Source organism: Aspergillus thermomutatus, assembly GCF_002237265.1.
Source record: "Aspergillus thermomutatus strain HMR AF 39 chromosome Unknown NODE_260, whole genome shotgun sequence".
NCBI lineage: Eukaryota > Fungi > Ascomycota > Eurotiomycetes > Eurotiales > Aspergillaceae > Aspergillus > Aspergillus thermomutatus.
In genome coordinates this window covers 1-14126 of record NW_020798310.1, presented here as the reverse complement: position 1 = coordinate 14126, position 14126 = coordinate 1, and the positions used below count along the sequence as shown (strand labels likewise).

The 14126-nt window shown below is 52.1% G+C and overlaps 3 protein-coding genes across 3 annotated transcripts; all 3 read left to right on the top strand.

The window, feature by feature from the left end:
• Positions 1-335: 335 nt before the first annotated feature.
• CDV56_101998 (H(+)-transporting V1 sector ATPase subunit H) lies at positions 336-1900 on the top strand (the record flags this gene model as incomplete). Its single annotated transcript, XM_026755617.1, has 3 exons — positions 336-639; positions 702-1224; positions 1288-1900. The coding sequence occupies 3 exons, from the start codon at positions 336-338 to the stop codon at positions 1898-1900; spliced, it is 1440 nt and encodes a 479-aa protein (XP_026610990.1).
• A 1074-nt stretch (positions 1901-2974) lies between these two features.
• CDV56_101540 (fungal specific transcription factor domain-containing protein) lies at positions 2975-5385 on the top strand (the record flags this gene model as incomplete). The annotated part of the gene is made up of 4 exons (XM_026755159.1): positions 2975-3056; positions 3115-4380; positions 4968-5061; positions 5124-5385. 4 exons carry the CDS (start codon positions 2975-2977, stop codon positions 5383-5385), a joined length of 1704 nt encoding a protein of 567 aa, XP_026610989.1.
• Positions 5386-9894: 4509 nt separating this feature from the next.
• On the top strand, positions 9895-13247 carry CDV56_100291 (uncharacterized protein; the record flags this gene model as incomplete). The annotated part of the gene is made up of 4 exons (XM_026753910.1): positions 9895-10433; positions 10629-11517; positions 11563-13112; positions 13163-13247. The coding sequence occupies 4 exons, from the start codon at positions 9895-9897 to the stop codon at positions 13245-13247; spliced, it is 3063 nt and encodes a 1020-aa protein (XP_026610988.1).
• Positions 13248-14126: the final 879 nt, after the last annotated feature.

The following is a 14126-nucleotide window of genomic DNA, read 5'->3' as shown; positions in this document are numbered from 1 at the left end:
CGAGAGATTAATGAGAGTCGAGAGCAAAGTAATGAACGAATGACACCAAAAAAGAAACCATAAGGCAGAAGGTTAATGCAAGAACCACTCAATCTCCACGTTAATCAATACTAAAGCGACTGCGTGCTTGCGTAGACCGAGAGCGGCCTGAGGAGCCAAAACGTGGACTGCCCGCCTCTTGGCATTACCTGATGGGATGGGGAACTCCATCTATCAACGAACATCGTCATAACCTCACAGGTTCCCTTATCATTGTATTTCCCCATCCCTTTCTTGCAGTGAAGACGTCGGGTGAGCTCCATCTAGAATCCCAGACGGACAGACAGACAAGCATCATGTCGTCAACGCCTCTGGAGCCTCCGACTTATTTGAGCTCCTTGCAGAACAACATTCGAGCTCGCCCGATCCCGTGGGAGGGAGCTGTCCGAGCTGGCAACATCACCGACGACCATCTGAAGAAGATCAAGGCGGTGGACAAGGTCCGCAAAGAGCAACGCCGTCAAACCGTTGAAGGCGATCTTCAGGGCTATGTTGGTCTGCTTGCTGGCCATGCCGATAGCAAGAGTGTCTTGGATTCGGCTTCCAGGAGGACCGATATTGTACAGTACATCCTAGTGCTGGCGGCGGACTTGATTAACGGTAATGACATATTTGCCCTCTACATAGAAATATATGCGCTGACAATCATTTCTATACCGCAGATGTCCCCTCACTTTCCTCTGCATTGATCGCGCATCCTAGTCCCTACAAGCCCTTCCTCCCGCTCCTGCGCCATTCGACCAACGCCGAAGATCCGATCCCGCTCCTCACCTCCACATTTTTGACGAGTCTTGTCTCTCACAGCCTTGGTGCTTCAACCAAGGCAGCCGTTCGCGATGAAGAGGCGCTTCCTCAGTTATACACCTATCTTTCCACCCTGACTCAGAACCAAGACAGCGGGCTGCAGGATATCGGAGTTCAGGGGCTGTCGGCATTGCTACGGAATTCAAGATCACGGGAAATGTTCTGGGATCAGAGGAAGGAAACTATCGATCCCTTGATCGAGATTCTTCGTGCTGCTGCGGGAGCAAAAGACAGTAGTAGTTCGAGCACTCTAGCGGGCAGTTCGAGAGCTATTGAGCCCGGCCTCTCTGGTGGTGTCGGCCTACAGCTCTTGTATCGCGTCCTCTTAGTTCTCTGGCAGCTGAGCTTTGAGGGAAGCCTTGTTGGAGAAGGCCTACAGTCGTACGTTCACCATCTAACATGGCGAAGCAGGAAAGCAGTCCGTGGCTAATAATTAATTTCCAGTGATTATGAGTTTATCCAATTATATACCCACCTTCTGCGCCTGTCCCCCAAAGAAAAGACGACTCGTCTGATTCTCGCAACTTTCAACAACCTCCTTTCCAGCAACCGCGCGACTTTACTTCCAGTTGCTGTATTTCTCCGCCTTCCTGCTCTGCTATCCAACCTCTCTGGTCGCCATTTGACCGACCCAGACCTATTGGAGGATTTGAACGCATTGTCTGAGATGCTAGATGAATACACCAAGACACAAACGACATTTGATCAGTACGCCGCCGAGTTACAGTCAGGCCACCTTCGCTGGTCCCCGCCGCACCGCAACCCGACCTTCTGGGCAGAAAATGCCCGTCGGATCCTGGATGAAGGGAACGGCGCGCTGCCCAAAAAGCTTGCCGAAATTCTGTCAAAGAGCTGGGATAACGACAAGCAGGTCCTTGCAATTGGATGCAACGATGTCGGTCACCTGGTGAAAGAAATGCCGGAGAGGCGCGGTCAGCTGGAGAAGCTGGGACTCAAGACTCGAGTTATGGAGCTGATGGCCGACAAGGACGAATCTGTGCGGTGGGAAAGCTTGCGAGCCGTTGGAGAATGGCTCCGTTATACGTTCGAGGGTTGATCGTGTCTTGGATCAGGTTTGATGCTGCAAAGGATTTCCAACCTTTTGAGGTTCGCTTCTGGCGATGTGATAATAGCACCGACGACCTCTAGTGCCTTTCTTGTCTCTATGTGTTCGAGATGAACATACTTATCGCATTCGGGTTGCTTCGCCGGTACACTTCTCTGTCCAATCTGTTCAACTGTACAAACGCCTTCCGTCTGTTGTCACCAGCGGTGCGGATCGGGATTTCATAGATACGTTATACTTGTTCACATTCTCCGGGCTTCACGATTATACAAGGGCTCCAAATATCTAAGTAGATAGTCTTGGATTGTCTTAATTTTGAGTCAAACACTAGTACCAATTCCAGCCCAGGAAAGTTTGAGATGTTTCACTTTCATCGTATTTCACACCCCACATTGATCAGAATGTGTCGAGACTCGAGAGACTCGAGACCAACTGCGCTATCACACACAGCAAGAAAGAGAGAAGTACAGACAGGAGAGGTGAAGCACAAGAAGCTGTTCTGAATCCATCATATCATACCAAAGATGCCCAGATTTTGTGCCAACCAAGACTTGATCGATAACCTCCAGGTGGACCTCGTGTGGATGATCGGCCGCTAAAAGATTCAAACAGAAACCATACACACTCTCAGAGTCTTAGAGTTGAGACTATCTGACCGGGCCGGACATGTGCGTTATCGCTCAATCAAGTCCCACAGATACGACTGACTCCTGGCCATTGTTGACATTGTCTTCATTGCTATGAGCCTCTGTCTGTGTTCTGTCATAACATCTGTCGAACTGGATCCGATCACTTTCTGAAACGAAGTACTATATCTCGATTTACGCATCCACTCCACTGCCTTACAGAGGAGAAACCCCACCGCAGATCATTCCGAGGCTACCCCGGGAAACGGAAGAAAAAGCAGATTTTGAGAACAACGGTGAAAACCGAAAAGTCTCGCCCAAATCCATGTCCAGGTCATTTACTGGTTGTAAACGGTGCAAAGCCAGACGACAGAAATGTGACGAACAGCGACCCGTCTGCGGTCGCTGTCAAGCGGCCGGGGTGCAGTGTCGATATGCGATGCAGCTACAGTGGGGAGGACGGACTTTTTCGCGGTCGAGGTTAGGGGCCTGTTTGGGCAAGGGAGGGTTGCAGAAGCTTGGTATGTCTTCAATGGCTTTTGATTTGGCTTCTTTGGCTAATCGTTCGTGGCCCTGCAGAATACTCCCCCGGCGAATTTATCTACACAACCCAATCCCCCACCGCTGTGTCGAGTACAGCTCTTCCTCGACCCGTTGACCCTTTTGTCTCTCTGTCACCTGATCAAAAGTCGTTGCTTCACCATTTCATCCAGGATGCGTCGCAAATCACGGCATGTCACTCCGGCATGCAGAAGGATATCTGCAAGATGCTTGTCCCGATGGCCCTCCAGACCCCATCATTATTATACGCAACAATGGCGCTGTCAGCAATCCACCTACAAGCTCTAAACAATCAATCGGAGAACGTCAAGTCCGCCCCGGATATTGCCCGGTCAATGGCGCTCAGCCTCGAGCACTTCCGGAAGGAACTACAGAACCCAGGCACCAAGGGGTCGGATGCGCTCCTCGCAACGGCGCGCACGCTCTGTTTAGCGGAAATCCATTCCGGGGCCATCCACCCGAACTCGTGGCGAGCCCATGTCGAGGGCGCAAAGGCCCTTATGCTTGCGACGAATCACAAGGGGAGCGAATCACCGGGTTCGTCGCAGGGTTTCCGTCGATACTTGGACCGGTGGTACCAGTCGATTGTCTCCCTAACAGCACTGACGGGGAACGGGCCGCCCATCGAAGAGGTCACGGAACAGCCAGGCCCCGAGATCATCCGCCAGCAAGACGCACCGGACTATCTCGACGACTACTGGGGCTTCACCGTAAACCTGTCGGCCATCTTCCGCGCAATCGGGGCGGCAGCCTGGCGGAATCATCCCAACACACAAAGAGCAGGCTTGATGTCGGACGACGCTGACGCGGCCCGCGCACAGGAGGCGGCCGTCCTCGAGTCCTCCGTGCGAACGCTCATGGCCCGGAACGCGAGTTCGCAGCCTACGTTCTACCCAGGCATCGCGGAGGGCCTCTCGTCCAAATGCGTGCGGGAATTCATGCTCTGCAACGAGGCGTTCCAGCACAGCGCGCTCATCCAGATCCACCGACGGCTCCGTAGAACGCCTGCCTCCTCGCCCCTCGTACAGCTCTCCGTCAAGCGGATTCTGGAGTGCACGGCGCAGATTGGGCCGTCTGCGGGGCTGAGTCCGTGGACGATGCTCACAACGCCGTTGTTCATTGCGGGCTGTGAGGCACAGGGCGAGGACCGCGAGAAGGTCCGGCAGTTGCTTTCATTGCTGCATGATACCATCCGTGTGCCGAACGTGCTTCAGTCGTTGAAATTCCTGGAACAGTACTGGGCTAACCAGTTGGATGAGCATGAGGGCTGGAGTCAATATCTAGGTAACTTGCTCCTTTCTCGGTATCTAGAGTCAAGCTAACAAGGCCCAGATCGAATGAGGTTCGATTTCATCCCGTATTGATGCCGAAGGGTCTGTCATACGATATGTGTTTATGTCAAGCGAGAAGCGAACGTTTTCAGTCAGTTTATTGTATTGCATTATCGTACAGTGTCTTTGGCGTCTTGGCCTCAGGGCGACAGTATCTTGAGAAGTTCAGATATCCTGGCGTTGGTGGATGCTTCGGTTATATTTTGTGCATTGAATTGATTGTATTCTAACCATATGCCCTCATAACCCATTGACGGATTTCCGTGCCACCTGAAGATCCCGTTTGGAATCTATAACCAGTGAAGGGCGATGATGGTATATCAAGCTTGCTTGATGTGTCGAGGTCAAGCTGCCCAATTTGGGCGACGAATTCCGGTGATACTGCGAACTCAGACTGGTTATCAGCTTCAGGTTCTTTTGGTGTAGCAAATAAAGTCTCCTTGATGAACGACGGGCAGTGAGGAGTTTTTGGGATGATATCCAAATGCCACTTCGCCTACGGCTCAATTAAAACGCTAGGTCATCATGTCTCAAGGTTAGGACTGGCAACGGACGAGGATAAGATCAAGGAAATCAAACAGCTGGACTACCCGCGCCCTGTGTTCCGTTGGGATCCTCCCAAGCCCCTCGAATGGTAAGTGATCAATAATAGTTACGGTCTTCGGTGAAGGTCTTGCGGCTAATAATGACAACCAGGCTGAAGACAGCCTCGAAGTGGCTCTGGGATGGGGCGCTGGCAATCCTCCAATGGCCGGGATGCACCTGCAGTAGCACGCCCAGACACTGCCTGAACTGGAGACCGGCCTTGGTCCCCTTGGATACTACCGCAAATACTGCCTTGGCTACTCCTACAAGCGGAATCCCTCGAGGCATTGAAATTTGCGCCCCTGAAAGGCGCTCCTTTCAAAGGGCCCCAAGCGACGTGAGTACGCTGATACGGACTGCGTACCAGCTGTGATGTCCAAGTGGATAACCATTTCTACTTCTGCTTTGCGTACTGATTCGTTCCCGATGGACTGCAGAGGAGCTGTGGCTTGTTAACAAAATCGGCAGACTTGTCCATCGGGTGGGACATTCATTTTGATACTGACTGTTATCCTTGGAATGCCAGTGTCCGTTACATCTTAGAATTGTACCCTGGCCTGTTGGAACGACAGCAACAGACAGTACTTTGATCGCGTGCTAGAGTCACTGAGATGCCGTTGGCAAAGAATGCAAACGCGCTGTATGACGGCAGGCTCGAGACCTGGACTTTCAGGCGTCTCTGGGAAAGAGAAATAGGCCTGTCAATGATAGAAAGAGGTATACAGTTTGTTGTTAAAAACAGTACTGCAAGGGATCTTGACACCGAAACAATTGCAAGAATCATCTTCATACTGCAATACAGGAGCAATCCGGATACAAAACCTGCAATACCAGATTCGTGGATTCATTCACGAGCATCTGCTGCAGCGGCAGTGAGAAAATTCTTGAAAGAAACTGAGATCTTGTGGGACGATCAACAATGTTTAACGTATTACAATAACTCTCTTCAACAAAACATCGGATAGTGAAGAAACCACTGGGACGACTCCGCGAACTGTGGTAGTTCGAACTTGCTCGGACATTTAAAGTGGCCTGTCCTGTCCGGCTGCAAGATGATTCCCTTGCGCTTCGGTGAACGGTGAGGTTAGGCATCGCGCTCGATAGAGGAGCAAAATTCCAGCAGGATTATGCTTTTCGAAACCTGGAGATCCCGATCAATAAGGGCATACTACCCATGTTAGGGTAGTACGTGCGAGCGATGAGCGATGATTCCGTTGATGATGATCAACTAGCTACTTCGACAAGCAGTCCCTGATCACCTGGTGTCATCTCGTGCATGGTTGTAGCACTCACGTACTGCCATAGCTGCAACCAACTTGGGATATCTGTCCGAGATGCTCTTCCTGGGCATGCGTTGCTGGTCCAAGTCGTCTGCCGGCTGTCCTTCTAGGCAATTGGATCTGCAGCTCGATGGTGAAGCGTCCGAAGATTGCTCACTGAGCTTACGCTTCCCTTGCGGGAACTCATTGCAGACTAAAGGCAGAGCTTTGATTTTCGTGGTCCTCATGTCTGTGGGGGTGTGACTCGCATCCAGTCAAGATTCAACAGATGGACATTGATGATCTCCAAGGGCCTTCACATTTCAAGTGCAAACTTTGACATGTTGACATTTTGGTGATACCCCGAGAAAGGGATGTGTGGAGTTTGTTGTAGTGTCTCATGTTGTCTGGTTCTGTGGCCATGCCTTCGCCATAGTTAGAGAATAGGGTTGATGTGAACGGAGAGGATTAAGGACTACTACTTACCCATGTTGCGACAGGTCTGTCCTTGGCGGAAGAACAAGACACACAGCACAGTCTGACAAAGACTGCACTGATAGGTCTTTGGTCTTTGATCCATGGGTTGATCGTGAGATTTCCGAGCCGTTATCCCAGAAATTCAGTATTCCGTACAGCCTGATGATCGCTAAAGGAGCCTCGCAGTGACATCATCCTCACTGCGTCCCAGCCACGACCCACAGAATGAGAGCAGGATATGGAAGAATCACTGCTCGCACCCTTGGTTGAACAGGAAGCTGAAATATGAGACGGGATGTTTGGTCATGATCAAGAGCTTGTCACGTCTACCCGGTGGTCGGTGCGGCCCTTATGAGTCGAGCAACCTGCGCACCATACCAGTGAATTCCACCAGACGAACACATATACCTTTCTGACTCTGGTCGTGTGATATCTCTTGGGCATTAGCTAAAGACTGTTACTACCTACTGTCACCATAGATCGGGAAGGTTAACATACCATTGATCTTCTGGAATGGAACTCTGATTGTACTCTCACAATAAGGTACTCTCGAGTTCTTCCTGAGACTCGATTTCATTCTGCAAGGCATCATTGCTTCCCCCTTCCCCCTCCATTTCCTGGTCTGCCTGCGGGAGTTGGAGTTGTTCTTCGTGTGCTGGCTCATCTCCCCCAATAGTGCGTGCCGCACCGGTCTGTCCAACCTCAGATGGCGTGGCCAAGAGCTGGCAATGACCCCAACTCCACCCCCAAAAGTCAGGACCAAAACCCAATTCTTGGAGTCGAGCTATCCAGAGAAAGGAAACGAGTTGCCAATTTCCTCAAGATGAGGAAGGTCATGCACTATAGTCTGTTCAAGAGTGCAAAAGCTTCCTCGATATCAGGTTTGACGCTTGGTGTACGTCTGCACCAATACTTGATGTTCTGGAGACTGTAGCCAGGCTTGAGGCTTCCTAGAGGGCTGTGGCACTGTCAAAGGAGTTGTACGGTTAGCATGTTATCTATATGTCCTCTGTCCTAAACAGTTCTTACCAGTAGTCTGACGGTTGGCATGTAGTGCTCCAGCGGGGGAATTCCCCAGATGTAAAGGATGTTTTATCCTGGATTGGAGTTTATCATTCCATGACAGCAGACATGCTTGACCTGGTTGCAACGCGCAGTAGCTCTGTCTGTGGGGAAGATGCAAGCAGAGGAGGCAGAAGAGATGAAGCTGAAGTAGTAGCCATGTTTAGAAGCCAATATTGATAGTTCTTTTCACCTAACTAGATCAGACAGATTCACAGATGGCTATGTTTGATCAAGTGAATAGTAAATCCCGCTTATCTATCCATTCACTCTGGAAGTTGGGATAAGCTTCACTGGAATGTACTGATGGAACTCCATACTGTGGCAGAGTAGTAGAAGGATGTAAGGTGTCACATTCTTCCTACAATGATACCTCGTATTGCATAGAGTGCATTGGCCACAGTTTAATCCAATGGCATTTCCTTGTTCAAGACTCAAGAGACAAAATTGATAAAATCATTGTGGAATTTTGTTCGATGCTCTATAATGTCATCAAATCGCAAGCACTGACTACTACTGAGTTTCGGCAAGCGCTGTGTGTAAGTTCTGATCGAAAACTGATCGAAAAGTCCCTTACAGATTGATTGTTTTCAGTTACTTTATTTAGGACAGTCAAGCATTGACTACCTGGTCAATAGTCGTACAATAAATCAAGCCACTTGGATATATTTAGCGATGTGTCATATCATCAGGCAACTCTTGAAGTATCAACTTGGTCTATATAAAGGATAAAAAGGAGCCTGGAACATGAATAATTCTGGCACTGTGGCAGCAATTTAATAGTTTGTAGTATGGCCGTCGACAGTCCCGCTGTTTCATGTTTATTTATATGGCGTCTATGACCAATGCAGTTGGATAGACTATCATGGTAGTACGTATTTCCGTCTTTCGGCACTTGTTCCTGATAGAATCGTACACAAGGAGACATTTGGTGACATGCTATGGAATACTTCTTCAATGATGTGCTATGCATTGTTAGGGTTATGCACATAGGATTACTGCGGAGTGGGCGCTTAGTCCAGCTCTTGGATGGAGAGATCATCCTGGACTTGACTTTGTCGAGGCGCTGAAGGATTGCTGGATGCTCCAATCTGATTGATTTGCATGATATCCTCTCCCGTTCAAGCTGATACTGTAGTGATAGGGATGATTTTTCCATTCTCATTCTTGATTACCCCTGAAAGTGCCAAGGCTCCACAATTGCCTTGGGTTGGTCTGCCGATCGGCCAGTCTAGTCAGTAGTCGGCCTCGATGAGCCGTGCGAGCAGCAAAAGTCGGGATGAGATGGTCTTGACTCTTGAGATTTTACTTCGTCGTACAGTCACTTGAGATTAACCTGTAGATCGACGGTGGGCTTGTAGTGGTCAAGAATTGAGATATCGAAGAGCAGTGGTGGTAGTTGCTCTTTGTCCAGTTGTTCTAGACCTCAGCGAGCGATCGGAGGAGAAGCCTGTTTGGGCTATTGTAACATCTCACACTTTTCCCATGACTGTCTATCTAGACTCTTCGCCTATGCAATTATTATACATAGTACGTAGTCTTTTAAACCAGCCGCGACTGGAGATGCTGATATCAAACAGTTCAATAGAAAAGCCCAGGTCCACCGCGTCTGTGCAGCGCCAAAAAAACCCACGAGATCCAACCAACCAGATCTCTCAAAGAACAGCTCTGATAGAGTCTTTGTTTTTTTAGTTTTTTAGTTTTCTTAGTCTGTCTGCATAGCATCTTGATACTACTCCTTAATCCTCCCGCTGCATGTCTGTCCTGTCCCCTTGTCCTCTTTTTCTTTGACCCCTTGGTTCTTCACAACTTTCTCTATCCCTATTCCCTGACACTGACTGGGCTGACACCAATTGTTACTATATCCGGGCAATTCTCCTCATCCAGATATCCACTACGTACTACTAGTGGGCGCGTGTCATCCTCAAACCGCCCCGTGCTCTTTACCCGTCATCAACATGAGGGTGCGTCCGTCGATCGAGAGAGCTACTAGCCATCTAGTCTAATCTTCATCTTCATTGACCCCTTCCCTCTTCCCGTTCTTGTCCTGATCGACTTTCCCTCTTTCTTCTCCCCTCCCCAAGATGCCTGTGGGCTTGTCTTCTCCGCCTGCAACTGGCACCTTGACCACTTTAGTCTCCTCTTCCCCCGACGCCTATCATCTACACTCCCAAGACAACCGGAGCGCCAGTAGCACCAGTTGGCCAAGTCCTCCTCCCTCCGCTTCTTCTTTTCCTACTCCTCCCTCTTCTTCTCACAATCATCATCGTCACCGCCCTTCTATCCCCCCCGGTGGTGCTTCTCCCGTGCGCAGAAAGCCTCTCCCCCAGCAGCATGCTTCTTCCCCTGTGAACTCATCCCGCCTGTCTGGGCCTTCTTCGGCGTCCCCCATCACGCCAATTGATACCACTGCAACTACTCCTATTACGGCAATTACAGCTGCTGCTACCTCTTCTCCTGCGGCCAAGACGTCCGCAGATCCTCCACTGGAGGCCACCAAAGCCCTATCCTCTCCCCCCGTCATCAGAAGCAACATTCCTGCTTCTCACTCTTACTCTCTTTCTTCTGCATCATCAGTATATGAAGAAGACACCTCCCTTTTTGTACCGAAGGGCCTCGATAGGTATGGCAGTGTTGGCGCAGGCTCCCCCTCCCGTGCCTTTCTGGGCTTGCCCCTCGCATCCCCCCTTTAATAGTCACCCGTCTTCGCTTTCCTCTATTCCTTTCGTTTCTCTCTATCCGAGATCCAAACTCAATGTCAGATGCCCCCCTTCGGACGCTATAGAACTAACCTCGTGCTTCAATTGCTCTTCCCCAGATCCTCTCGAGGTGGCCCCTCCGCTCCCCCTCTTCGGATAGATACCTCCGCCGCCTACTGGCACGGGGAGGACGACGAGGAGTCCATCTACACCGCTCAATTCTCGAATGGAACCCCTTTGCACAATCGTCTTGTCAGCGAACCGTTCATCCCTGTGCTCAACTCTCCACCGGGCCACAAGCGAGCCCAAACAATGGCATTGCACCCATCGTCCAACCGCCCACCACCTCTGCGCATCGACTCCGGCGGCCGAACCCCGTCGGCCAGCTCCTTGGACTCGAAACAGCCCAAGACCCCCGGGAACAAGATCAGCTCCTTCTTCGGCTGGAAAGCCGTCACCACGTCGCCCAGCGCGGAGTCCTCGAGCACCGAGATCTCGGATTCGGGCCGGTCCCCTCTCCCATCCCCGATGCCTCCTTCAATGCCCAGCGCGTCCTTCTCCATCACCCAATCGACCACAGTACCGTTCGATCCCACCCGGTTACCGGCCCGCAACCCGTCCCTGAGCAGCGCCAGTGTCCTCGAGGCCGGGTCAGCCTCCAAGCTGGCGGAGCTTGAAAATGAACTCCGCGAGATCAGTTCCGAGCTGGCTGGTTCCATTCGGCGGGAGATGGAGCTGGAAGATCTGGTAGAGAGGTTGCAATCCGAGATGCCGCTGGATACCGCCAACCGGCGCACCAGCGACTATTTCTCCGACTCCGGCACTAGCTCTATACGATATATATACGATGCCAATGGGAAAATCGATGACTTGGACAAGTACCGGCGAGCAGCCGAGCAGGAACGCGCACAGCTCAAGGTTGAGCTGTCGCAGAAGTGGCAGGAAGAAAGAGCCCGTCGGGCCGCAACCGAGTCACATGTCCAGATCCTAGAATCGCAAGTGAACCAAGTATGTTATCTCCAATTTCAACTTTGGCTCGGCTAATGTGGTCAGTTACGACGGGAGAGAGTCGAGTCGTCCGATCTATCCTCGAAGGCTCGAGAACTCGAGAGTGCTCTGGAAGATACCCGCAGAAAACTGGCGGAGGAACGCCAGATCAAGGACAACTTTGAAGACCTCTTAACGGCGATGAGAGTGGAGCTGGAGCAGTTGCGAAACGAGCGCGACCATCTTCGGGATAATGTGATTCCTCAATTACAGCAGCAGCAGCAGCAGCCGCCACCACAAAGCACACCCGCCCCCGACTCCTCAGAGATTGAGCGATTGCTCGGCGAGATCGAGGCTCTGAAAATCGAGAATGCCTCGCTGGCCCAGCTGCAAGGCAGTCGGTTTGCGTCGATCGCCGAAGAAGGCGGTATGCCCCCACGAAAACCCGCGGGACTGGGTCTGTCGCGGTCAAATTCGCTGGCGCGGCACTCGAAACCGAATGGCCCAAGTGGACTGTCTCGGTCAAACTCGTTGTCTCGGTCGAATTCCGTGTCGACCAAGGATCGCGGGGATCGCGAGGCATTGGCGGACCGTATGGAAGATGTGGAAGCGCAGCGGGATGCGCTGCACCAAGCCCTGCGGTATCTGCTCATGAGACAAGAACAGCAGGCTCGCGAGTACGAGAAGCGCTTAAAAATACTGGAGCTGGAGCTGGCTCGTGCCCAGGAAGCGGGCTCCCCGCGGAAATTGGGGTACGAACGAGAGGTGCGGAATCTCCGGGAGGAGGTGAACCATCTCCGCCAGCGGGCCGAGGACGCCTTGGAACAGAAGTGGCAATGCGAAAAGGGACTGGCAGGGTTGAAGATGGATTTGGACCGGGCCGAGCAGGAGACCACTTCCTTACGCGTTCTGCTGCAGGAGCATGATATTTCGATCCCGGATGAACTTGAATCCGAACGTGACGGCTTCGCCGAGGTGATCGCGACCTCTTCGTCTCTGGAGATGGCATACAAGCAGTTGCAGGCGGAACGGGAAGTTGTCGAAGCCAGTGCGGCTCACTCTCCGCTGGTGGAGAGTGACGCGTTCGCGGCATCCATCAGCCGAACGGAAGCACTGGCGAACCATGTGCAGCAACAGCTGCAGAGGAACAGCTCCCTGCGCAGCCGCCTGGCCGAGGCGATTGGCAAGGGCGAAAAGGATCAGCAGCTGTCGGCGGCCCGGATCAACGAGCTGCAGGCCCGGCTCAAGGAGCTGGAGGAGACGCTGCTGATGGCGCAGCAGCATTCCGAGGAGGAAATGGCGCGTCACGAGGAGGAGATCCACAACCTCGAGGCCAGCCACAACGCGCAGCTGATGCGCATGAAGAACGGCTCCCGCAGCCCGGCGGCACTGTCGCCGAAGCCGCCCAGCACGCCGTTTGGGGCGCGCTCGCCCCGTCTGGACAAGACGACCAGCGGCGACGGGATTCCCCTGAACGAGGCGATCCAGGCGGAGACGCTGGAGAAGCGGGTGAAGGAGCTGGAGAAGCTCCTGCGGGATGCAGATATGGAGATGGAGGAGGTGGTCAGTCGGATGAACCGGGCTCAAATCGAGGTGGCCGAACTGCAATCTGACCGGTACGTGCCTTTGATGATTGGTGTCAGATGAGATAGCTAACTGTTCGCAGAGACGAAGCACTCCGCCAGACTCGGAAGCTCCAGGCAGAGATCCAAGCCGAGCGAGAGGCGTTCAAGGCCTTGATGGCCCAGTAATCTAATCTTGTACTGTATATACCATGGTGGAGTTTCTTCTGCCATATTCAGGACTAGTCAGCCTGATAAAGACACGAGGATGATGTATATCTTCATTGTACATAATTAGAGGAATACTAAGCTATATAATGACGCGGTTGACTCATTTACACGTAGCGTGGAGTAGTGTGCTCTGTAGCTGTCCACTGCGCATTGCTACCCAGTGTTTGTTTTGTTTGTTTCACATGCTTTATCTATCAACAGCATCCACCAGATTTGTCCTCCATAACAAGACACCTTCCCATCATCATATCATCTCCAGTATTCGATCTGTCAGAGTCACCGACATCCTCTCTCTTCTAACACCCCCAAACTCATTCAAATCAGTTGAATACTGAATCACCCCCAAAATGGAATACTACCTCCCAGGTCCGCCACCCACCCATCCATAAGCACCCTTGCACATCCAAACCCATAGACTTCCCTTCACCCAAGTAGAAAAAACCCAGCTAACAGCAACGAACAGACTACCTAACCCCCCTCCTCACAAACCCCACCCTCCAACACCTCCGCAGCCACGCCGCAGACTGGTCCTCCTCCTGCGCCGGGTCCCTCAGCGCCCTGCGCACCGCCTACCTGGACCCCTACCTCATCGCGCCGCTCTCGCGCCTCCTCGCGTCCTCCACCCCCGATCTTGTCTCTGTGCTGCTCCTCCTTTTCGTTCTTGTTGTCTCGGTCAAGGTGCTGGACTATGCGCGCCGGGTGGTCGTGTTCTGGGTGATGCTTGCGGTGAGGGTTGTGGTTTGGGGGGCGGTGGTTGGGCTGGGGTGTTATGTTTATAGTGTTGGGGTTGAGAAGGCGGGCAGGGATCTGGGGTGGCTGGTTGGTGTGCTTTGGGGG